This window comes from Cyprinus carpio, chromosome B7, assembly GCF_018340385.1.
Source record: "Cyprinus carpio isolate SPL01 chromosome B7, ASM1834038v1, whole genome shotgun sequence".
Classification (NCBI taxonomy): domain Eukaryota; kingdom Metazoa; phylum Chordata; class Actinopteri; order Cypriniformes; family Cyprinidae; genus Cyprinus; species Cyprinus carpio.
The window spans coordinates 24,122,201-24,146,872 of NC_056603.1; the positions used below are offsets into that span (position 1 = coordinate 24,122,201).

Consider the following 24,672-nt stretch of genomic DNA (forward strand, 5'->3'; position numbering starts at 1 on the left):
ACAGGGCGGTATCCTAGTTTCTTCGCGGGAGTTTAGCTGCTTTGAATTCCATTGGCACCTGTTTCGCGTTCCTGTGATTGTTTACGACCCTTGCGACAAGTGTGGCGCGTGACATGTGCACAATAATCACTTCCCTAAACACTTTTCACACTTCCACCTCACTGTGCACTTGTTGCTTAATTCACTTTAGCGTCACTTATTTAGTAAAATAATTAGTATGTAAATACATAAGCATAAACACCTAGCTCAGTCGGTCACGCCCCCCGCGCACACAACAGCAAAAGGTCAAAAGTTGGCGAATTAATATGTAATAAGCAAGTATCAAAGGAAAAAAGGGGCGCTGGTTAGGAAAAAAACACGTGATATGTTATAGCCTAAAGTGGGACAATTTAAGTGCCATTTTTATTTAAGTTTCGTTGTGGATTTTATTTTAATTTTATTTTGGGCTTGGATATTCTCCTTGTGTGGCATCACTAATCATATCTTCAGGTTCAGCAAGTGTATATATAGAGAAGAGGCTGATACCCACCTTTAACCTAAGCCCTAAGATATTTGTTTTGGCTACAGCTGAGATGAGAGGACTTCCTGAAACGAGGCCTTTAGTTGCCAATCATTGTAAGGCATGGACCTGATATGCGGTCAAAGGTCCCAGCGTGCTTCTTGCGATTACATTTAAAGTTTTGAATGCGGAATAAATTTCTACCTCAGATATTTCCAGAGTGGCTAGGGTTTTTTTTTTTTTTTTTTACCCCAGTGTCCCTTCCAGTGCCTCTCTGAGAAAGTTGGAGTCGTCTTTTGTGCGTCTGTACTCGAGCGGAACCTGCCCCGTCCACAGCTGCTCTCCTGCTTTGTGATGGGAATGCGTTATTTCGCCATCTTTCACACACTAATCTATTTATCTCCACTTCCCTGTTTTTGCACTTCGTATTCTTCATTCAAGTTTAAAATATTCCGGTACATAAGCTGCCTATGCCTTTACGCTTTGACTTCACAAATTTGACATCACTTGTCAAAAAAGAATTCAAAGGAGAAATCTCTGCACAGTATTTGGAAGGAAAATGGAACCGTTTTCGTCATCATGTCTAAACTCGACTTGTAATATACGCAGATTGAATATTCTAAATATTTAAGGTTACTCAGCTGAACTAATAGATGAAAGATAATGTGTGAATGAACGTGACTGTCTCTCGATAAACGTTCAATAACGCACTTGAGGGCGGACGCAAGTTATGCTCCCAGTGGGTTAGAAATAAAGGCTGTGATCGCTGTCCAGTCTAGGCTTCTCCTTCCTTCTGCTGCTCGTATTAAAGGTGAACAGTTAATGACGATAGGTGACAGAGTATGATGGGTATTAAGGCTTACTAAATTATTTGCTAAAGGTTAGTTATTTGTATTAAGATCTGTTCTTGGGTGAGTTAGAAACAGGGTTAAAAAAGGAATTAATAATTGGTGCATTGTTTAAATAATAATAATAATAACTGAGATGAATTGCCTATAATTTTGGAATTAAAACACTAGACATGAAATTGTCTTTGTTGCCTGCAAGTTGTTTTTAGGTTTTACAGTTTTGAATTACAAGAAAGGAAATAATTATATTTTATTGTTAAATTACACTGCTTTTTAAACTGATATCTATTTTACAAAATGTATTCATTTTCTTGTCATAAATGTGGCTTTTGTCGGTTACACGTTTTTTAATAATCATAAAAGTGGAGTGTGAACTGTTAACAGCTCATGCTGAGGAAGTTAAAATCATAATTTTCTATGTGTCCCAGGCACATACAAGCATTTGAGGGGCTGGGCTGGGACGAGAAACATATTAAAAGGGGTCCCTGCAAAATATTTAGGTCAAATGACTAAATATAAAAACTCATCAAATTACATTCTTTATCTAAAAGTGACATGGCAGAATGCCATAAAAAGGCCACTGACCTCAAGGTAAATGTATGTCATTTTACATGATTTTTTTTTCATGGAAAATTCTAACTATAAAACTGAAAATTAAAATCAGTGTTTTGAAGAAAACCAAATAGATTGTATTACTTCAGTCCTAACATGTAGGAAAATGGCAATACGTTTATTTTATATTCCTTTCTACAGTTTGAGTAACAGCACATGCAGCTGATTTCTGAAAACATAGTTGGAATGGAATCTGTTCCCTATCATTTTTTAAATAATAGTAGATAAAGCTATTTACACAATTATTTGATCCTTCTCCTATTTTTTTATTTGTTTATTTTTTGGCATCTTTATCATTGTTAATTAGACAGTAAAAAAAAAAAAATCCCCAAAAAACAGGGTTTGCATCACTGGCCTACTATTAGAGTGTGTCTTCATGTGCTTGATTAGGTTGTAATAGTGGCAGGCCTAACGGCAGTCAGCAGACTGTTAATCCCAGACCGTAATGCCATGTGTATTTCATTTGCACTGTAAAGGATTTGTGCGGATCAGACGCTTCATGTGTCACCACCTGATATTTACTTTTCTGACTGCAGCCATCGCAGAACTGTGAAATTCATTCCGCTGCACACAAGAGAGAAGTGTGTTTGATTTTCATTTGTACAATGCCTGAAGAATATCAGTTGTAATCTTCATTATATGACACTGTTGATATAAAGTACCCCGGTAATAAATGACTGACCTAATCTCTATATTGTCATCCCTCTTCATTCCCTTCATTCACCTGCATATCACAACTAGTATATTTCTTCCAAAGAATTTTTGAGACCCATTTGATATTTGTTAGACTAGGATATGAATCCTAAATTAGATCAATTGCAGATATATATATATATATATATATATATATATATATATATATATATATATATATGATATATATATATATATATATATATATATATATATATATATACACCTTTGTTGATTATTGTAATAGCAGAATCCTTGTCGAATCCTGTGACCTTGACCCTCCTTACCGAAAAGCACTTCACTTAGTAGGTGCCATCACCTACCTTTGCTGTAAGAGTTCTTGTCTTGTGATCGACCATGGAATCCATAAACCAATTAGAACAAGCAGGGCTGAATCAGACTGACTGAGGCGAATGGAAGTCCTGGTCAGTTGTGAGGGGTGAGACATGTTTAAATGCCAGACTGGCATTTGAATGGCATCGCGGGCAATTTGGACTGAAATGGTGCTCTGGGTTTTTTTTTTTTTTTTTTTTTTTTGCACCCTCCTGTAACACCGTCGCTGGTCTGTGTCCCATTAGGTCTAATTCATCAATTCATTATCTTGCTACCCTCAAAGATTGAGTGAGACGGTGATGAGACAATGAGCAAGAGATACCGAACGAGAGAATGGAGAGAGATTGCCATTGTGGCTTAACATGCACACGTCAATCCCCAGAATCAGTGACAGTGTTGACTGAGGCAGAAATTATTTCACAGCCTGGCGGTCCAATTTAAGATAATTTTATTGGTTGAAAAAGGCGGCGATTAATTTTGTCTGTGTTTTTATTCTGTTTTGTCCAATTGTGTGCATGTTTCTATACAGATGCATTATATCTTTTCAGGTGCAAGACCTTTAAGAAGGCTTGTGTACTCTGTGTAATCTAATATATTTTCTTAGTGTCTCGGTCTCTTTTGTCATTAACATATTCTGTCTTCTCTCTCTCTTCTCTGTATCCCCCCACTCCCCTTCATCTCTCCTCCACTTCCCTGTCCTCTTGTACTCCTGTGCTAGTTCAGTCAGAAGCCAAAGAAATGTCAGGGGTGAGTTCAATAAGTCTGGGTAATTGCGATTCTGTCTTCTCGTCCGTTCGACTGAATCATCTTCCATTAGAGGAGCGGTGGGGGGGGCCTTACCCAGGGCCAAAGAGCAATCTAAATCCTCAACGCCTGTTAAAGCCTCTGCAAGTCATCTCCATACAAACACATGGAAAATCCACCAGCACGCACAAACATTTATTTTGTTGTTCTTTATCTTTCGCTTGTACCTTTCTTTTGCCCTACAGAACGGCTGATGTAAACTTTTACTGAAAAGAACTTGCAGATTTTTTTAGGGACAGACTTCCAGAGAAACCTGAGGTTAAGTGTCATGCTCAAGGGCAAAATATAATATGGTAGAAACATTTATTTTTAATGTATCGACCAAGGTTCAAATCTCAGCCCACATAACACTTTCACCGCCAGAAATTCAGTGTTGTTGAGTGCAATTCTGATGCAACTTCACACATTCTTTATGCTTTTATGTCTTTATTCAACAAATGTTGTTGATTTTGTGTTCAGTAACCACCAGAAATGCTGAAATGTACTTTAAACATTGCTAAAAAGCTGTCTTATTTTGAGATTTCCCACATTTTCACTTTTCACCTTTGAAACATCTGGCTTTTGTATTAGATGTGAAGGGACATCTCTTAGTTATACACAATGCCATGCTTGTCACTGTTGAAGTTTGACTAGGAACAGGCAGTTCATGCTACCAGGAGGGGTCCCTGTTTAATGTAACGTGGTATTGTTGAAAAATGTACAATACTGCCATCTGCTGGTGTGAATTGGAACCAAATTTAAGAAAGTGTTCCTTGAAGCGTCAAAATTACCCAGTATAGCTACAATAAATTTCAAGTACGTGCAAGACACAACGCAATTCTATTTCTTCACTTTATTGGCCAGCTTATTTTACTGTTGGTATATGAATTTGACTCAAGTATCCAGTCACACATTCTGCTCCTCACTCCAAACACACAAGAGGAGTATATATATATATATATATATATATATATATAATTTCAAAAATTAAAAAAAATGTAAATCTAATTTAAAAAAAAAAAAAGATAGCAGTGGCTTATATCAGTTAACTTTAACCAAATGCCTTGTGCTACAAAACTCTGAAAGATGCTGACACTGTTATCTCAAGTTCAGGCCCCTTTTGCCAAGAAGTGGCATTACATTCTTTGGCACACCAGGACACATTCTTTAAACATTAATTTTACATGCAGTTGGACAGCTCATGTTTGCTCTTGACTTTGAAGGCAAGATGATGTAGTAGGTTAAAAAGTAACAGGGAATATGCTTAAATATGTATGTTTGTGTGTGTGTAAGAATATACATTCTGAAAATATAAATTAAAAGATTATCCCGTTTGTGCTTTCACACATTTACATGTATGGTCAATATAAATAGACGAAGGGGTAGGATAAGTTGTCTCAGATAACTTCTTCCTCATAGACTCCAAACCAAAGGGGAAGCAAATGAGGTCAGAAAGACAGCAAAGGAAGAAGGATTTGGAAAAAAAAACGTGTTGAGGAGTATGATGTCTGAAATTAAGATCAGCTTTTTTTCTTTTTGTATTTATTTGTGTACACACTAAATGTATAACTGGAAACAACATGTTTTATTATACAAAGTTTCTTAACTTGTACAAAGGTATAAAAACGTAAGTAATTAGATTGGCTAAAAGCAACAAGAATATCAGTAATGTTTCACATATAAAATGTACTGAAAACAAAATGTTTTAACATTTAATATCACAAACTACATCTTCCTGTTGTTTGATTCCAAGCCATTTGCCTTAATACCTCAATGTAACAATAAACCCTGTGAAGAAACATTCAAAATTTGTCTTGGTATTAATGAATAAAACGCATGCATTTTTTATGCTTAGCCCACAAATTTCAAGAGTGAATGAATAGCTCAAAAGACCATTGTACAACACACGATTTTATTGAATTTCATTCATTGAACCTAAAACAGTATAAATGAAGTGGTAAAGACACACAGGGCACACTCACTCCTAGAAACACATTATTGCATTTCTCACTCCCCTCAAAATAAAGCTTTCATTCAGTTTAACATCTCTCCTTCCCCGAAGCACAGAGGTTCAGAAAGAGCCTGTTACTCCTGAGAGCAACGTTTTATCACTGTTTTAAAACATTCCCTCATGTTCTTCTTCAGACGTTCCCAAAATACAACACACAGCATTTTCTTAAAATGATTTTTTCAATTTATTACTGCTAGTAAAGACACAGAACATGGTGCTTTTTCCCCCAGAACAGTGGAAATGGTCATTGGTATCATTTGCAATATTATCTTTTGTGTGTGACTTCTTTTATAAAGGAGTCTGCGGTCATATTACATCTTCACATATATGTATAAACAATGTGTTTATTGCTGGTATGTTGCTATACTGCATATGAGTCGTCTGGGGTACCTTAACATTATAAAAAGTAATAAATATGAAAGAATACCAAGCTCAAAGAAACTGATTGCACTTCATTTGCTAAGACCCCCAAACCTACACTAGCCCAGTGAATCCTCTTATATTAGATATAGAAGCGGCTACAGGTGATAAGCAATGCATAATGAATAAAGTACAAAGAAAAAGAAAAATTACTGTACTGGAGAGGAAGTGACAAAAGCACTTAATTCTATAATACAATGGCAATCACAGATTGCAAACCTTCGAGGCCGCAGTACAAATGTCTTCTGGACGTTTAGTTATCTCAAGTTTCCAGACTTTTGATTAACCTTTAAATTGACTTCTTTACAAATTGACTTCAAGGATGCTAATCTTGAGTTTAGATTAGCATCCTTGATGTTTTAACTTGCGTTTGATTCTTATTTCAAGGTGCCACTTCATTTCTTGGAAACAAATGTTTCTAGTTTTACTTTTGGTCTGCGTTAGCTACAAAGTATGATTAAAAACACTATCAGTTCAGTCAATATACTACGCTAACCAGTCGGCACAAATGTGATTGGCAAATCAAACCTCTCTGGTACTCAAAATAACACTCAAGGTGGTCAGTCTTTATGAGAGACTCGTAGCTCTGCGAGTGTTTTTTTTTTTTTTTTTTAAGTATAAATAGAATGATTTATATACAGTAAGTAGACCTCTTTGGATAGTTTAGGTATTTTTGTCTTACATTTTTTTCCCTTTGATTTCTCTTTCGGTTCTCCAGCACAAGGTAAAACAAGTGAAGTGTGCACTTCACACCACCTTTTTTTCCCTGGCCTTATCCACAGGGACCAGCACACACACAAACATTCGTTTACACAAAGCTTCACCACTACTTTTCACTCTTTCACCTTCAGTGAAAGTGAAGCTAGTTATGACTTTGTACAGTCCAATAGCGGCACTCCAGCAACCTGGTAATAAGGAGACTGATGTTACCAGTAACACTACTGCAAGGAGCTGTGACGATGACAATGCTGATGGTAGTAATGAATGCCAGGGGGATTCTTTTGGCTGTTCAAAAGTGCTGTTCATGGCACACCGGGCCAATTCAGACCAACCTGCTCTTTGATTTCTTGCATCATTATAAGGAGGAGTAAAATTAAGAGCAGAAGTTACGCTTGGACAGAAACCAGGAACACCCAATATAGAGTCTCAGTTTGAAGGCCCTCTGTTTTGGCACTCTTTAAAGCTCACTTCATGACCTCTGACACCCACTTAGTCATTATGAGGCTTCTCAGTTGAGCCCTGTGGAGAAACAGATAGTAGTCCGTTAGTAAAGAAAATGCAGTGTTTGCACATCTCGCATAACCAAACAGACAAAAAAAAAATGGAAACAGCTTGATTTGCATTCACCCCCTAATTACCTGGAATAAAGGAACAGGCATAAACTACCACTGTGCAAAATACCTAAAAAGAAATTAATATGCACTAAGTATTGGAAGTCAGAGCACTCAACTTACTTTCTAACTACCTAAATATGTTCCAGCACTACAGATGCGCATTTAAAAAGGTGCTTTGAGCAATTCAAAACTGGTTTTGCACCAAGCTGAATCTCCTCCTGTTAAAGCCCACTTGGCCCCTCAACACTGTGTACTATAATTAGTATGCACTATATTTATATGACAAGTCTTGTATATGCACAAATTATACAAGGCTTGTGTGGATGTGGCGCCCTGTAAAATATGATAGCCCTTCATAGGCCTCACCCATGGGTAGCTGGCCAGTTTCCAAAAAGAGCAATCTCTAAGAGAACATTTAATCCAGCAAAACCAAACAGTGTATAGTGCAAACGGTTTAAATGGTAATCATAATACCGTCTTTGCCATTGTTTGAATATTGTTAAGTTACTATTAGATCTTAATTCTAGAGTTATACTTACAAGATATAGCCATCTGTAGACTACCAAATATAAATTCACAGACACATCATTGGTCTCTATTCAGTATATTCAGATAGATCCAGTTTGGGAGTCCACTGCATCTCTTAACTAGCCACTTCATAAAGAAAGTTGAGAAAAATACTAAGCACTAATCCCAGCTGGTCAAGCAAAATCAGCCGGTGCCAACTCGAAAACAAAAACACCCGGGAAAAACATGCAGAATGCACCACTTGGAGCCAGTAAAGCACTTTGTTTACCATCTCTCTGACCATTAGCATGAAAAACAAGGAGCGTAATCTGCTTTCACGCCCTTATTGAGAAAGAACGAGGTTATGTCAGCAAGACAAAGAGCCACAGCTGACTGAGAAGGCTTGGAGGGGATGGCACAAACATGCCTCAGACTACAATCAGCAGCTAATTAAGATGTCCAGGCGTGACGTTTCAGCCCAGCACTGGAAACCATTAACAGACTCATCACTAAAAAGGAATGCTCTTAATAGAAAAGCTATTTCTAGTCAGATTTAGGTGTGCTGTAAGAAAATGCAAGTATAGTCTAGATCTCTAGTTTTCCACATAAACATCTGTATTTCCAAATCGAACATATAACATCTATAAAAGTTATATGGCAAGCCGTCTACCATTTTTTCAGCCAACATGTGGTCCTTCATCAAATACAAAAATGAAAGCTAAATTTGTCACCGTGTTACCTTTTGCTAACGTTAAAAGCTGGAATACCACTTGAATCCCAACCACGTCTGAATCAGTTTATGAAATCACAGATGTCTTGTGTTAACGGCCATATCTCTAATGTTGTTTAGAAAACTAATCTAATGTTAAATTGTACACACACAGACTGTTGTGTGTAATAATCTGGCTCTAAGTCTGATTTGTGTCCGAGAACATTTAGGCTGCCTAGTTATTTTATACATTTACACTGAGTGCTGTGAATAGCTGATGAACCATTCCAGGATATTCAGTTTCACTTTTGCTTCTGTAGGTGTGCCCCATTTAAGTTTCATTTCTGAACACAAAAGTGCTGCCTGGCCTAGTGCAGAGCACTCCAGGAAACTAAAGACAACACATGAGTAATCTAACAGAGGTAATTTACTAAAATGATTCCATAGAATATGAAAGACAGCAAAAGGGTTTGGTGAGCAGAAAATATGAGGAAATTCTTCTTACTATAGCTAGCTGTCGGCCGATGTTTCCTACGGTCACTCCACCAGAAAAGAATATACAAGGCAGCCACGAACGTACATACAAGAAGTCTGGAGACGTATACCTGAGAAACATTAAAAGAAATGCACTGTAACAACAACTGTTAAGCTATGATCAGAAAATGACACATTCAGACATTTACAAAAATCTCATATCTGATGACTAAACACGTATTATAAATACAGGAGTGAGCCTGTGACTCAGCTGACACTTGTGATGATACATGACAAACCGTTTTCGACAGCAATGTCTCAATTCGTGTGAGTCATAACTTACTGGTAGATGCCATTGTAGACCAGCAGCTGAGCAATGAGGGTGGCTAGAAAAGCAGTGGTCAGCCCTAGACCAAAGCCACTCCTGGAACGGTCAAACGTCCACCAGAGGCCCAGAGACAGGGCAGCCAGAGTTAGTGACAGCTGCACATTATTGGCAAAGTCCAGTTTCTGTGAGGTACTTTGACTTAAGGGAAATACGAGTTAGTTCTAAGTTATTACTTTCCTTAGATAAATGTTAATGACACTGAGAGACTTCATGTGTGATGATAACTGAAGCACTTACTGGTATTTGAGGAAATCTGTTTCTGTGTAATTCCAGTAATAATATATATTTTTGATTCAAGGAGGGAGTACACTACATGACTTTAGCCCATATTTTTGCACCAAAATGCAGTCTGGACGAGTTAATGCTTGTTGGTGAAAAAGTCAGTCGGAGTTAAAACTATTGTATGATGGGCACAGACTCAGATTTAATTTTAGTACAAATGTTAAGAGTTATTTTCATCTATCAAGCATCTAGCAATGATGTGCATTTTTCTGCACGAGTTTGAGTTAGGAAAAATCATCCTCAGTTGTTTGATGTATGATGCCTAATGTTTTTAAAAACTATTCAGAAAGGTTGTGTGGTGCAATCCAGCTTCAAAACAACACAAATCTCAAACCAGATGAAATATTTTTCATGGTGCACACTGGCTACGGTTTCATGAGCGTGTCTGGTAAGGATACAGCACTGGCGTGATTGATGCCCACAAAAACAGCAATGCAGCGCATCACACTTGCCCACTCCCGCTTAAACTTGTGCGGTTCTCCAAGATGCTGGTCCAAGCAGGGGTACAAGAGACCAACCACAGCTGAGGAAAGAGAAACACAAGTGCTTTAAACAACAGTAACATGCAGAAATCACATTTGATGTATGAATCTAATGTGTATTGTTTGTTGACTGCTTTTTAGAACTCAAGTAGACAACTTTTGTTTTAGCCATTAACCAAGGAACACGAAGAGTTAAATTTTTCAAAAACGCCTTTTTCTACAGTAAAAGATGTAGGCTGGTACGTGTCCACTATGTGGACAGCGAGGAATGCAGGGGGAGGAGCTGTGTGACCGAATTATTTATTAATTTCTGCTGCACACGACTTCCGTGTTTCTCTTTTCTGCTAAGTGGCATGTTCGGCGCAGCAGCCAATGGCGTGCCTCCTCGCAGCTCACCCGTTCTGAGCGCAGCCAATGGAAGAGCAGCACCCCAAAGACTGACCCCGAATGCCCGGCTGTTTCCAGGGCAGCGCTTACCGATAGCGACAGAGCCCAATGTCAACAAAACTGCCCCCAAATCATCATATGAGGACTCTTACGTAATGCAGATACGATAACAAAAGTCCCGCGGCACGCAGAAGGTTTTTTGTCCTATCGACACAAACAAAACAAGGACTCACCGGCAGCAGTGCCACAGCAGAGGGGGATCCACCAGGCCGACGAAAACAGCGTGTCCAGCACTTCCTCTGGGAACAATGTGACGTTTCTCTGGATCTGGAGTAAGTTCAGCACCAGGGCGAGAACTACTCCGACGATGAACAGTACAAGCCCCCGTCGAATTAAATTGGCGGACTGGAGGCTGTGCAGGGAGCCGTATGCGTGGCTCAGCACTGAGGTGATGATGGACATCATTTCTGCTGTCTTACAAACAACCCAGCGCGCGCTTGACAGCTCCTGCGTCTTCACACTGGCTGAACAGGAGCAGCTCCAACAGTGCTCCTCTAGTCTTGGCATTTGGCACTGCGAGAAGAGAAAACGTAATTATTAATGTGGAAAAACGTTCAGATAATGATGTCTAAAGTCAAGCTATTATTCTACAAATAACGTTACTTCTAGCCTCGTTAAGCAGACTGCTCTCAGTCAAAGTGTAGGCGATGGAAACCCACCTTGATCCGGAGGCAGTGTCCTTGTCTTGACGGCAGCGCGTCGGTGCTTTTCAAAGCTATTTTGCAAAACGCTAATCTTACAGAAGATGGTTTAAGATGTGTTGTTTGGTCACATCATCTCTTCGCGAAACGCTGCTGTCTCTTTCATTGCACAGTACAATAGTGCCACACGCGCGCTTCCTCTGCAGAAAACAAGCGCGGTCATGTCTGGTGAGTCGCGCTGGCCAATCAGAGAGCGGCGGGCCATATGACGCGAGCGCACGCCACCTCCCTCTCAGGACACGAGTTTGTTGATGTTCACTGCCGTCAGCTGTTCGTTGGCATGGGTGTGTGTGTGTGTGTGTGTGTGTGTGTGTGTGTGTGTGTGTGTGTGTGTGTGTGTGTGTGTGTGTGTGTGTGTGTGTGTGTGTGTGACCAAATATCCCCACAAGTATGGTAAAACCGAAATTTTTTAAATTTTTTTGGCAAGGTTTTTTTTTTTTAATAGTAAATAATGTTTATCTGAAAGTGTAGATTTAGGGTTGGGTTAGGAGATAGAAAATATTGTTTGGTCAGTATAAACAGTATAAAAGTAATAAAAGTCTATTGAAAGTCCCCACAATTCACAGAAACTAATGTGTGTGTGTGTGTGTGTGTGTGTGTGTGTGTGTGTGTGTGTGTGTGTGTGTGTGTGTGTGTGTGTGTGTGTGTGTGTGTGGACTGACGTGATGATGACGAGGAGTCAATCAAAGTTTTAAACTTCTGGATAAGGTTTAATGACGTTTCTTGGCCAAATATTTTTCACAGAGCAGTACTGCACTGATTAGAGATTTTCTTGTTGTTTAATTTGAAGCGACAGTCACCTGTTTGCGCTAAAACATAACTGCATGATGGGTAAACTAAGTTGTAATATTTTGTAGCCGTCCGACAAGATAGCGTTATGTAAATCTGAACACTATATTGTTTGGGAATGAACAGGCCCTGTAGGTTTTCGTACACGTGACAGCGTGCAGTACGTGATGCATGTGTTGGACGGTGTCCATGGGACTGAAAGGAGGGATGCGCAGTGGGTTGTGCCCCCAGTAAATAAGCTTGTGTACTCATAGTACATTTATTGATTCAGCGCAGAGTTCAAACTCTCACCTGAGTGGAACCACTACTCACCAGATAGATGGGTCAGATGTTTGCCCTTTGTTGAGAATGCAACTAGGCTACATACTAAACATGGCTTATCATTCATGTGAGGACATGTGATTGTATAGATATGCTAGTACAAAAACAACATACTGTATACGTAACTGATGTGTTGAAAGTTTTTTTTTTTTTGTTGTTGTTGTGTCTGCCCTGTTAACCAAGCACAAACAGTAGCCTATGTCTGTTCTTCACCCAAAAATATTTTTCAGATGCTATAATTGCAGGTGCTAAAGATCCATTCATTGAGCAATTTAGCCCCATTAACCACAGGATCCCATTAAATGTTCAAATACAGTTTGATTTCTTTGTTTTGTGGTTTTCATAGTACGTATTGTTCCAAAGCAGCTTTACAAAAAATAGTGCCAAAAGCGACAGCAGCTGTTGAAAAACTCTGAAAGGAAGAAACCTTGGGAGGAACAGAGAGTAGACTGGGGAAGCCTTGCTCGGCTGGCTCATATTTAAACAAATTTATGACAAAGCAAATGTATAATCATAGATCCATTTGTAATGCTCAGGAGTGGAAAATAAACAATTATATTGTTGAGCTGGGAGATTAACTGAAATCCATTGTGAGCAAAGTTAAAATTATCTGGGTGAAAGTACCAAAACTCAAAGCTTTGGAATGTGAATGCCCTTGAATCATCTTTCACGTACAGACTGTTTTTCTAAGTGTGGATACTTTCTTTCAAATCCTCAGGCAAACACAACTGAAGAACAATAACTTTGTAAAAATAAGAAAATGAGTCATTTCATTTCTTTTAAATGCACAAAGGACATGATGCAGTGTTCTCTAAAAGCTCATTCCATTATTTTAAATGATTGAATAATAAATAAAAATCAATAGAATTAGAACTGTATTTTTGCTTGAATGCTTGTACAGAAATGTTATTTGAATATAGGAACATTTATTGACTTAAGGTGGATCACACTTAAAGGTCTTTAGTTTTTTCTTTGTGTATGAACTAGAAACCTAAGAGCTGCTGTTTTAAGGTCTTTTCTAAATCTGTCAAACATGAAAGTTTTCCTATACACAGACTTTCACATTATTCAACATTTAATGGAGAGTTAATACACACTAGTGCTAGAAATGAAATCAAATAGCTGATCTATGTTAAATGTGTATTTATTTTTAATATTAAAACGTATATTTATTAGGCCTATAGAAAATGACTGTCATCTTAAAACTGATTGACATTTTAAAAGTGAAGCAAATGAAAGAAACTCTAAACACCATTTAAATCTTTCATTGTTTTGGCCATAATGAGTGCAGTCACTGCTCTTCAGTCAAGAACTGAGGGATGATGTGACCCAGGTTAACAAACGGATTATTAGCTACTAACGTTTAATCATTTCTAGAATACTTTTTCATCCGTTTATGTATTCTAGAATCTTAAAAATATGATTTATTCTCACAAACTGAACGAAGATGGCATGCAGTATAATGCACAGGAAGCTTGTGCAAACACAGATCCTTTTTACAGGCTAGATTTAATTTTTGTCTGGTTGAGAGGACAATATGCCATGTGGAAATTCTGCCCTATAGTGGCTTATTCAGTAGTGCTTTATGGCACAACATCTGTGTGGCAATGTGTGGGAGAGAGATAACGTCTGGGGAGAGGCAGCTTTTCTGAGGAGGGGGAGTGAGTGGTACAGAAGCGTGAGGCAGACAGGAAACTCCCTACAGCCATCCGTCCTCCTCTACAACTGAGGCCCCATGAGGCTCTTCTCATCCTTCACCACCACGCGCACATGATTTCATACAGTTATCACAGGGCAAGGCAGGACTGCAGAGATAGAGTCCTCAAACATTTGATTTTTCACCTCCACAGATGCTTGCAAGGATTTCAGCTGAACCGCTTTAATGTACAGACACCATTCAAAATGTAATTTCAGCTACTTTTTTAGGCCTGCCGTTTCATCATGACATTCATGATGAAAACTTGAAAATTTCCCATCGATCAATATGTCCAGCATTCAAAATCTAAACCACAGCGAGAGTCAATGTATTTCCATTGTGTGGTCTTTTAGCATTTATTTAACCATCTATAGCCAATAACAAGAAAGCAGCAGAACCAAAGACAAGTTTGTTGTTTGTACTTGCATTGACCTAAGAGCTGAAGGACATGGTGGTGTAAAGAAAGGAAAAAAGAGAAACCTTGAAATGGTTGACAGGCAGAGAGGCATGTGATTGCATGAAAATAAACTGTGGCTGCTCAACAATAAATGTGACGATTTGGACACAAAAATAATATTTTAACATTGGATTAATTATAATAATAATTATAATTTGCCTTTATCATTAAAATACTTAACTATTGCCTCTTCTGGACACCTTTAAATAAAGGATTATTATCAAAATCTAAATGCTGGCCACGAAAGTGAGCACTAAAGAGCAAGCTAAAAATGCATTTATAAAATCAATGCATAAATTAGGGGGGAAATTTACACATTTTTTCAAAGTACTGTTTATATGGATATGTATGTACAAACACAACTGCATGTAAACAACTCACCTTATTATTTCTCTTTATTTGAGTAAAAATGTAAAAGAAAAAAAAACATCTTTTTCTCATCTCTGCCTTCCTCATTTCTCTCTTACAGTCTCTCTAGACGCTTGAGCAGCAGGATGTTATGACAGATCAAATGAATCCCAGATGAAGCGTGGCAGAGATTAAGCAGCAAGTCTGGGTGGAATAGCAGCATATTCAAAATAATGAAAATGTTAAAGTGGCTGCTTTAAATTGACTCATCAGACGAGACATCCTTATGCCCTCCCCTGACACAACATGAAGTTATGTGGTTGAAACGTTCTAATCCATCCTTTGAGACACGGGATTAAGCTCAAGGGCCAATTTTATCCTCTTTCACAGAATTTTTGGCAATACATTGCTGCGTGAATGCATGTTGATGTGTTGCATTTTGCTTATATAATTTTTTCCTCTCTCTTTTTTTTCTACCGTAAGCTGTAAATACAGAGTAGCTCATCTTCATTTCGCATTTAGACTTCACCTTTAGAGCTCACTATTTTAAGAGATGAACCTTTAATTGATTGCTAGGGTTTATCAGATGTGAAAAGGACTGCATTACATTTTTTTAATGAAAAAATCTCCTACAAAATTATAGTTGGTAATATCATTTTGTTGGGTCCTCTAGGTCCCCTTTTTATCCCTTCTGACCAAAACTGCAAAAAAACTGCAAAAAAATAAATAAAAATCTGTTGATAATAACAGGAACAAAACAAGTACTTAAATATTTAAATTGCTAATGAGAGCATATGTATGTATATATATATATATATATATATATATATATATATATATATATATATATATATATATATATATATATATATAGGTCAAAAGTGTGGATACATATTTTATATTTTTGCAAGCAGTCACTTATGGTCATCAAGCCATAAGTCAAAATTTACTCTTTGATCACCCTTTGATCAAAATTTACTTTAAAATACATTTTATGCAATGCTGATTTATAATCAGCGTTGGAAACCTGTGATACTTTTTCAGGATTCTTTGATGAATAAAACATTTTAAAAAGAACAGTATTTATTTAAAATATAACTTTAGTAACAATATACACTACTGGTCAAAAGCTTGAGGTCAGTATTTTTTTTATTATTAAAGAAATTAGTTTCTAATTAAGCAAGGATTTGTTTAATTGATAGAAACAGTGGTAGTAAAGATTGATATTGTTAGAAAACATCTCTATTTTGACTAAATGTTTTCTTTTTTTTTTCAACTTTAATTTATCAATGAACCCCCAAAAAGTATCACAGTTTACAAATAAATAAATACATAAATAAAGCACATATGTTTCCAATATTGATAATAAATCAGCATATTAGAATGATTTCTTAAGGATCATGTGACACTGAAGACGCTGTGACACTTTGCATCATAGAAATAGGCTAAATGATAAAGTATATTAAAGTAAAAAAAAAAAATTAAATTGCAATAATATTTCACAATATTACAGTTTTTCTGTATTTTTGATCAAATAAATGCAGACTTGATGAGCATAAGACATAATTATCAAAAATGGTACTATAATAAAGTCTTTTCACGTCACCATTTCGCCCGCCTTCACTTCACAATCATAGGCCTGTAGGTGGCACTTGGGCTTCAGACATTAACGATGATATTTTCATGAAATATAAGTGAACTGAATACTGATATTGCGACTTTTGGTGCTGCACGGTTTTGTGCAGTGCTTTTGTAATCATTTAGCTTCCATTTTCTCAGCGATGTAATTTGATTTATAAAATGAGACAAACCGCAGATCCAGATCACTCCACAAATGTAAACTCGTCTGTCCATGTAATTTCCAACTGATTTATGAATGAGAATGGAAAATGACTGCTCCACTTCACCAATCCATTGTTTTGGTCTTGGTTGAGCTTGTGTGTAAAAGAAGTTCAAGCATTTTAAATTTGTCTTAACTGAATGCATTTTGTGTCAAAGCAATTAGAAATGTGTTAATTGTAGCCTACACAGATGGATGTTGTGCTAACAGTTTAGGAAAAATTTTAGAAGTATTGAAAAAACTGTCATAGTGATTGTAAAAAAAACTGTAATTGAAGATAAAATATTCTGGCAACAATAAAACGATTTTTCTGCTGAAGTACAAAGGTTTTGAAAAACAACATGTAGTATGGGCTCAGTTTTGTTAGCCAGTCCGCTGACTGCCAAAGCACCTTGTGATTGAGCCAACCAATCACATAACAGATACATAGGGGTGTGTGGCATGCACTGGCAATGTTTTGAAGATTGCTCATTCATAAAAAAGTAAGGTGCAGTTATAGTGCCATAAAAAGAAGGGAGGGGGGAAAGAGTAAAGAGATAATACACAAGATTAGAGATAATTTACGAAATATAGTATGTATTCAAAAGCAGAACATTTTAGTTTGTAATTTTTAATTTTGGTCCTACAAAAAATAAACCTGATTCTTTGAGAAAGTGAAGGTGATACAAGGTTATTTGATGTCTTCTTATCATGGAGTTTAGAAATATGCTAATAAATCACAAATGTACAAAACGTTCAAAAACAGCCTTATCAGCTTGTGACCTATACATTGTGTACATTAGGCAGTATACTGTTGAGTCCTGCATGTATGTACATGTGTGTACCTACTTAACCATATTTTGGCGACAAATTTGTACCCAAAAGTGAGCTAAACCTGACAAAATCTCCAAAAACCTCCCTTTGGGGACGTCCTCATTTGTAATACTGGTTTAAAAATAAAGTAAACTATTTTTTTTTTTTTTAATTGTTAAAATGCAGAAAGTTAGGTTTAGGTGTAGGGTTGGTGTAGGCTGATAGAATATACGGTCTGCACAGTATAAAGACCATTACGCCTATGGAATCTCCCCAGATAGCTAAGTAAACATGTGTGTGTGTGTGTGTGTGTGTGTGTGTGTGCTGGGAGAAGGCATGTGAATTGTGCCACCTCCCAACAATTCTGGTTAATATTTGTTATTTTTTCTAATGTTCTGCTGGCGTGTTATTTCTGTTATCAGATAACAACAAGAAGACATTTAAAAAAAAAAAAAGAAATAAAACAAATGAGCACAACAACAGAATGCCCACTGGCTTTATTGCCATGTTCCGTTTTGTTAAGCAACCACAATAAATTAAATTAAATTAAATTAAATTAAATTAAATTAAATTAAATTAAATTAAATTAAATTAAATTTAATTTAATTTAATTTAATTTAATTTAATTTAATTTAATTTAATTTAATAAAAATGCTAGTAAATTTCACAAATACTTATTATGATAGTAAAAATAGTATTATGATAGTAAAACATACACTATTAATCTTTATTAAAAACTTTCAATTATTAATATTATTATTATTATTATTTACAGTGTATTCATTATTCTTTTTTTCTTGTTAGTTACAGCATTCTCATAAATGTACCATACTCCGTGTCCTACAGCTTTGCTGGAGTGAAGGATTAGTGAAAGCGCAACACTCCCTCATCTGGCCAGGACTGGAACTAGGGTTTTAAACGCCTCTTTGATGTCATGCTAGCAGACAGTGGAATGGAACAGTATACTGTACAGTAGTGCACAGTGCATATTGTGCAGTATATATAGTATATAGGCCTGAATATATAAATAAATAAAGTTGTTTGCATTATGAAGCCATAAATGTTTCAAACAGTAGGCCTATGCTTTGTTGTTGTCAAGTTCAGCAAGTAATGCATAGCCTATTGCACACAAACACTTTCCCTTTTTCATATGTAATAAAATCTAATCTGGTTGGCTGGTTTTGCTTAATGTTTACAAGGTACCAGGCTAATACAGCCTATGCTAAGGATTTGTCAAGCATGCAAGTTTAATGACATTAGATGCTATCCCTAAAAAATGAATGCTGTACTTCTGCTCTTTATTAAAATTATTAAAATGCGGATTTTATGATGAGGGCCTAAATGTGTTACAATCATGCCCTCGATTGCCAGCATGACCATTTAAATTCTGTTGTAAACTGCTATTTTTGATAGACTCTGATTGCATTAAACATCAGAAAAAATAAGAATGGACATAAATCTTATAGGAATATTTGCAACGTTGCTGAACAAATCATTTTAAAGCTACTTGACTCAGCATTATTCCTTCAGCTTGTTTGTTTTAATGTTTGCTTGGTTTATTGCCCATTCTTCAGTTATCCTTATGAATAAATACCAACTGCAAATTAGTGTGAAAGGGAAACATATCATTTGGAATCGATTAGCCTGTGCATAAATTATGTGACTCTCAAAAAGGTGAGTAAAACCTAAACTCACGAATGAGCCACACGTGACTTTTGGTCACTATTACAGAACCGCATCTCATTGGGACTTGTCTCTGACCCTACAGTACTGGGTGTTTATTGGTTTATGCAATGCTCATTCGTTTTAATGAGAAGGAGAGGGAAGGAAAATAATGTTGAAAATATGAATGTGTAAAGTTTTGTCATGATGATGATGAACACTCTGATTTGATCAAACAATAGTCTTGATGAAGGAGGCAGGACTCCGTCTCCAAGCATGGCTGGTTATTACACAATAAGCCTTTAATCTGTCTTTAATCTTTCCTTGACTATTGCTGGATGCAAATCATAGAAATGATGAGATGGTGATAGAAACTTTCAATTATACCAGCAGAGAAAATACGATCATTTAGAAAGTGACCGTAAAAAAGGTTGGCTGTAGTTCATGTATCAGCCAGGAGAGGGCAGGAGCACAAAAGCGTATACTTTCTGTATTATCTGTTCCGTCCGTTTACTTGGCAGCTGAATTTATTCAAAGGTGATTTGATCTTTTTAGACTTCCTCAAATAGTCTTTCTTTCTTTCTTTCTTTCTTTCTTTCTTTCTTTCTTTCTTTCTTTCTTTCTTTCTTTCTTTCTTTCTTTCTTTCAGTCTTGTACAAACACAGATGTACAGACCCACAAGCATCAACATCTGTCATTTTATGGCACAACGCTTCTTCAGCAAAGAACAACAGAGATGCTAATTGATAACATTTGAAGATAATTGCAGCAATTATTTCTGAAGTTCTCTTAGGCAATAATTGAGGCTTGTTGTAGATCCACGACCTTTATAGACAATAGAACTGGGCTGGATAGCTATTTACAATGCATTCATATCAATTACTTAAATGCACCAATAAAAAAAAATTACAGTCTATAAGCTTTAAACAGCTTGATATGATGAAAATCATCAGGCTGCTGGATTTACATGAATGAACTACAAAGCTGTTTTAATCAACTTCCAATTACCCAATTCATTTCAGAGCTGAATATGTTGAAAATGTGATTCAATTTTGAATGAGATACTGCGCCTGTTTAAAATAAAGTACGACTTTTTCTTCCTGGTGAAGAGTCATAAATATAAAAGAAAAAATGTGTCCTTGCTCTATCCTCTCAGGTTTCTTTAGTGACATGCTTAGGATGCATGAAGCTGAAAGCTGGTGATCAGCAATGTTACTTGTATTTTCAAAGCAGTTTATGCTTTTCATGTAATTGAGCATGAGTTTCACATTATGAAGAAATTGATTGGTGGAAAAATGCATCCAAAAACAATAGATGCAATTGCTGCCACACCGTAGAGTGCAGTTATGCCATCCACATAAGCAAGATATAGTGCCTCTTTACATTTGTGATTTTGAGCTGTCCTTATCTGAGAAAATGTAAATGAATTATTAAATCAACTATGAGTCAAAAAGAGAGGTGTGCTTCCATGTCTGAAATGGACTGACAAAATCTGGACTCCCTGGCTAATATGGATGAATTAATACTTCAATTGAAACCGACATACATGAACATCCAAGTTATTAATCTTACTTAGCAGTGGATCCTTGCTTGTGATTAGTTACTGGTTGTTGGTGATTTTCTTATTAAATCAATCAATCAATCTATCTATCTATCTATCTATCTATCTGGTATCAACTGCTAGATAATAGCATACAGTGACGGATATCAAAATCTGAAAGTAAAATCAATTAGATCCATGTAATTGATTAAAAATGGAATGGAGATTGTTTTTCTTTTTAATCAACTGAATGGTTATTAAAAAACTCCATTTAATGTATATTATAGGGGTAATTGAAAAATTAATAAAAGAAATCAGAGGGGAGTTTCCATTTCAGGAAAGGTTCTTTGAAAAATACTTTACGAATTTAAGCATAATTTAAAAACTAACTTTTAATGAGATGTCAAGTTCAATAAAAGTAGAAGTGATATTAGGTTTCTAAAGTAGCTTACATTCCAGTGATAAATGCTTTAAATTGTTCAAAGCATACATTGCTGGAAAATACCTAAGGAAAAAGGAGATGGCTGAGAGAAATTGCTTTAGACAGGCTATACACTTTAGCAAAATCATCTAAAACACACTGGAGAAGTAACAGGACCAGAGTAAAGTGTTTTCAACAGGCGGGCATGTGGAAGAGAGGCTGATTTTGACAGGAAGACACAGGGAAAAAAAAGCAATATTCAGAATGAAAAAGCGTGTTATATGTGTGTGTGACATAAAGAAAGAAAAAGCAAGAGATGGAGACAGAATAGCTCTAGTATGAACAGGTGCAGTTGTTAGGTCCTTTTGATCTTGCACCGAGCCATGTCCCTTAACACCATCATTACTCACCATACAGAAAAAATACACATACAGGGTTCTGCTCTCTTGTCAGCGTCATCCTTTTTAGCACTCCATCCTTCTATTCCCCATTCTCCCTTTTTCAAGGTTTTATTTTCCACAGCATGCAGCTCCATTCAAAATGTTTTAAAAAATATGTGCTAAAATTACTCAGCATCCTTTGTTGCACCTGACGTAGCCAATATTATTGTCATAAAAACCCCATATAGCAAATCTGGGGCTCAAATTGGATTCACGCAGTTCCTGAATAGAATAGTAATGTTGCCCACTACGAGTATGAATTAAAACCTGAGGGATCTCACAGTATTTGGATTGCATCTTTTCACTGTGAGACAAAAACAGTGAAACCAACACAGTGCAAGTTTTATGCATTTTCTGGATTTTTCTGGATCAATAAGACAAACAACATGCCATATACAGTTCAAGTTAGGCTCATTCATTGACAGCATTTGTGGCAAAATGTTGATTATCACAAACATTTATTTACCTTTTTTCAAAACAAGGCAAAATTCAGGGTTACAAGTGAGGCACTTAACAGAAGTTAATAAGGGCAAAACATTAAAATAACTGTTTCAACAATACAGCCACAAGATATAAACAATACCTGTGTTGACATGATTTTAGGGTGAAGAAAATTGCTAACCCTTGAAATGTAAAGTATCTAATTTATATCCAATTTTACAACTTAACTGCCAAGACAGTGTGACACCATAAACGATTGTAAAAAAGGGGATTTAAACAGCTTTACAGATCAAATAATACACACATTCCATTTCAACAACTGATTTAATGGAAGTGCTTGTATAACTTCATCCATTTTTCCTTTTTTAAGACAACAAAGGATTCATTTAAATACATATTTATGGTAATCAACATTATAGCTAGTCTGTTATATTGACCCCAGAATATTGCTTAGCTTTGAGTTGAAAGGCACAAGGAATATGAAATGTGATGCAACAAACAAACAAAAAAAAAGAAAAAAAAAAAAGAAGAAGAAGTATGTGTGAAGGTTTAGAGTCAGTGTGTTGAATTTGAATGTAGTTGACTGGGTCTTAACTTTCCACATCAGGCTACAAGTCTCTTGAGGTTAATATACGTCCACTTCACTCCATCAGTTGGGTGCTTGTGTAGTTTCTTGTCTATTTCAAGGAAATAGGGACTGTATCTTCTAACAGGTATTGATATGAGCTCAGTATTAGTGCGGAGGTCTTTCTCATTCTCCCTCTCTCTCACTTACATGTACACACACACTAAGTGGCTCCCTTATTCTCCACTTTCTCTCAAGACCTGTAATTGCTCAACAATCAATGACATCAAACACTTTCCTCGGATGCATGAATTTAAATCAGCCTCTTTTACCGTCCAGCACTCTCCCAAAGACACAAATACTGATTCGCACACACATACACTTTATGTTCTCTGAGCATTCACAACAAGAGGTTGTCATAGATACGAGCAAAATAAAAATGCTTCCTCGCCATTTTTCCATTCATGTATTTGTATGTGTGAATTGCCTTTTCAGTTGTTTTTTTGTGGACCTGCTCAGAGTTTGGCGATTCAATTGCAGTGTGAGTTTTCGTGTATGTGTGTGAGAAAGGCAGAAAGAAAGAGAGATAGACTTTAACATTTGAGCTTTTTGCGCTCTCAGATGGTGTCCTGTGCCTTCACAATAAAGGGTCTTTCTTTACTTTCTTTTACTTGCTCGTCAGCAGGCAAGGTTTGCAGCACTATTAATATTTTATATACAACTGGCTAATCATCCAACTTTTTTTGTCAAAGGTAAAAATATTTATTTTATTTGTTTGTTTTTTTTTTTTTTTTTTTTTTTTTTATTAAAACCAGCTCAAAAATCTCTCAAATCTTAGTTTGAATGAACAAGATGCTTCGGATTTGAACAAAGGAAATCTGAAACTGACGTAACCCTGGTTTGAATGAGTTAAGTGGATAACTTTTAACTTAAAAACCTAACTGGTTTGGGAACCCCTTGCAGAATCTGTGAAAATGTGAATAATTGTAACAAAATAAGAGAGTTCATACAAAATCCATGTTATTTTTTTTTTTATTATTATTTAGTTCTGTCCTGAGTAAGATATTTTACATAAAAGATGTTTACATATAGTCCACAAGACAAAAAAATAAAATTAAAATGAAAAATAGCTGAAATTATTCAAATAACCCCCTTCAAAAGTTTGGGAACCCTTCATTCTTAATACTGTGTGTGGTTATCTGGATGATCTTTTGATTTTTTTGTATCTCGTTTGTTCTGAACAGTTAAACTGAGCACTGTTCTTCAGAAAAATCCTCTATGTCCTGCAGATTCTTCAGTTTTTCAGCATCTTTTGCATATTTGAACCCTTTCCAGCAGTGACTGTATGATCATAAGATCCATCTTTTCACACTGAGGATATTTGAGGGACTAAACACAAACAGGACATGGAGGATTTTTCTGAAGAAAAGTGCTCAGTTTAACTGTTCAGAACAAACAAGGGACTCATGAACAACCATCACAAAACAAAACAAAAAAAGATCATCTAGGTAACCACATACAGTATTAAAAACGAAGGGTTCCCAAACTTTTGAAGGGAGTTATTTTAATAATTTCAGCTATTTATTTATTTTTTGTCATGTGGTCTATATATAAACATCATTTATGTAAAACATCTTACTCAGGACAGTACTATATAAAAATAACATGAATTTTGTATGATCTCTCTTATTTTGTTAAAAATATTCACAGTTGTACAGATTCTGCAAGGGATTCCCAGACTTTCGCATGCCACTGTATATTGAAAATAGCAGAGGGCCTAAGGCAGATCCTTGTGGCAAACCATACTTTATTGGCATGAATTGAGATGATTCCATGC

At 36.3% G+C, this 24,672-nt stretch overlaps 1 protein-coding gene and 1 long non-coding RNA gene across 3 annotated transcripts in view; one reads left to right on the top strand and one right to left on the bottom strand.

The window, feature by feature from the left end:
• The window catches only part of LOC122137986, a 42,745-nt gene extending 37,738 nt beyond the window's left edge, over positions 1 to 5,007 (top strand). Inside the window, exon 4 of the long non-coding RNA XR_006155203.1 lies at positions 3,704 to 5,007. This is a non-coding gene — a long non-coding RNA (uncharacterized LOC122137986). The remainder of the gene's footprint in view (positions 1 to 3,703) is intronic.
• Positions 5,008 to 6,865: 1,858 nt separating this feature from the next.
• insig1 (insulin induced gene 1) lies at positions 6,866 to 11,718 on the bottom strand. Of its 2 annotated transcripts, none has more exons than XM_042728054.1 (6): positions 11,433 to 11,718; positions 10,996 to 11,335; positions 10,292 to 10,416; positions 9,567 to 9,733; positions 9,255 to 9,354; positions 6,866 to 7,438 (listed from the first exon to the last, which is right to left on the bottom strand). In XM_042728054.1, exons 2-6 carry the CDS (start codon positions 11,327 to 11,329, stop codon positions 7,409 to 7,411), a joined length of 756 nt encoding a protein of 251 aa, XP_042583988.1. In that variant the 5' UTR covers positions 11,330 to 11,335; positions 11,433 to 11,718; the 3' UTR covers positions 6,866 to 7,408. The 2 variants fall into 2 exon arrangements, with proteins under 2 accessions (XP_042583988.1, XP_042583987.1); XM_042728053.1 differs by having other exon boundaries at positions 11,482 to 11,706.
• Positions 11,719 to 24,672: the final 12,954 nt, after the last annotated feature.

What these genes read in the sequence shown, in the direction of transcription:
- insig1 (XM_042728054.1), bottom strand. Translation starts at nt 11,329, where the DNA reads ATGCCAAGACTAGAGGAGCACTGTTGGAGCTGCTCCTGTTCAGCCAGT. An exon ending in CTGCTGTGGCACTGCTGCCG is followed by an intron (nt 10,417 to 10,995) that starts GTGAGTCCTTGT and finishes CTCTTTCCTCAG; the next exon opens with CTGTGGTTGGTCTCTTGTAC. An exon ending in TCGGCCGACAGCTAGCTATA is followed by an intron (nt 7,439 to 9,254) that starts GTAAGAAGAATT and finishes GTTTCTCCACAG; the next exon opens with GGCTCAACTGAGAAGCCTCA.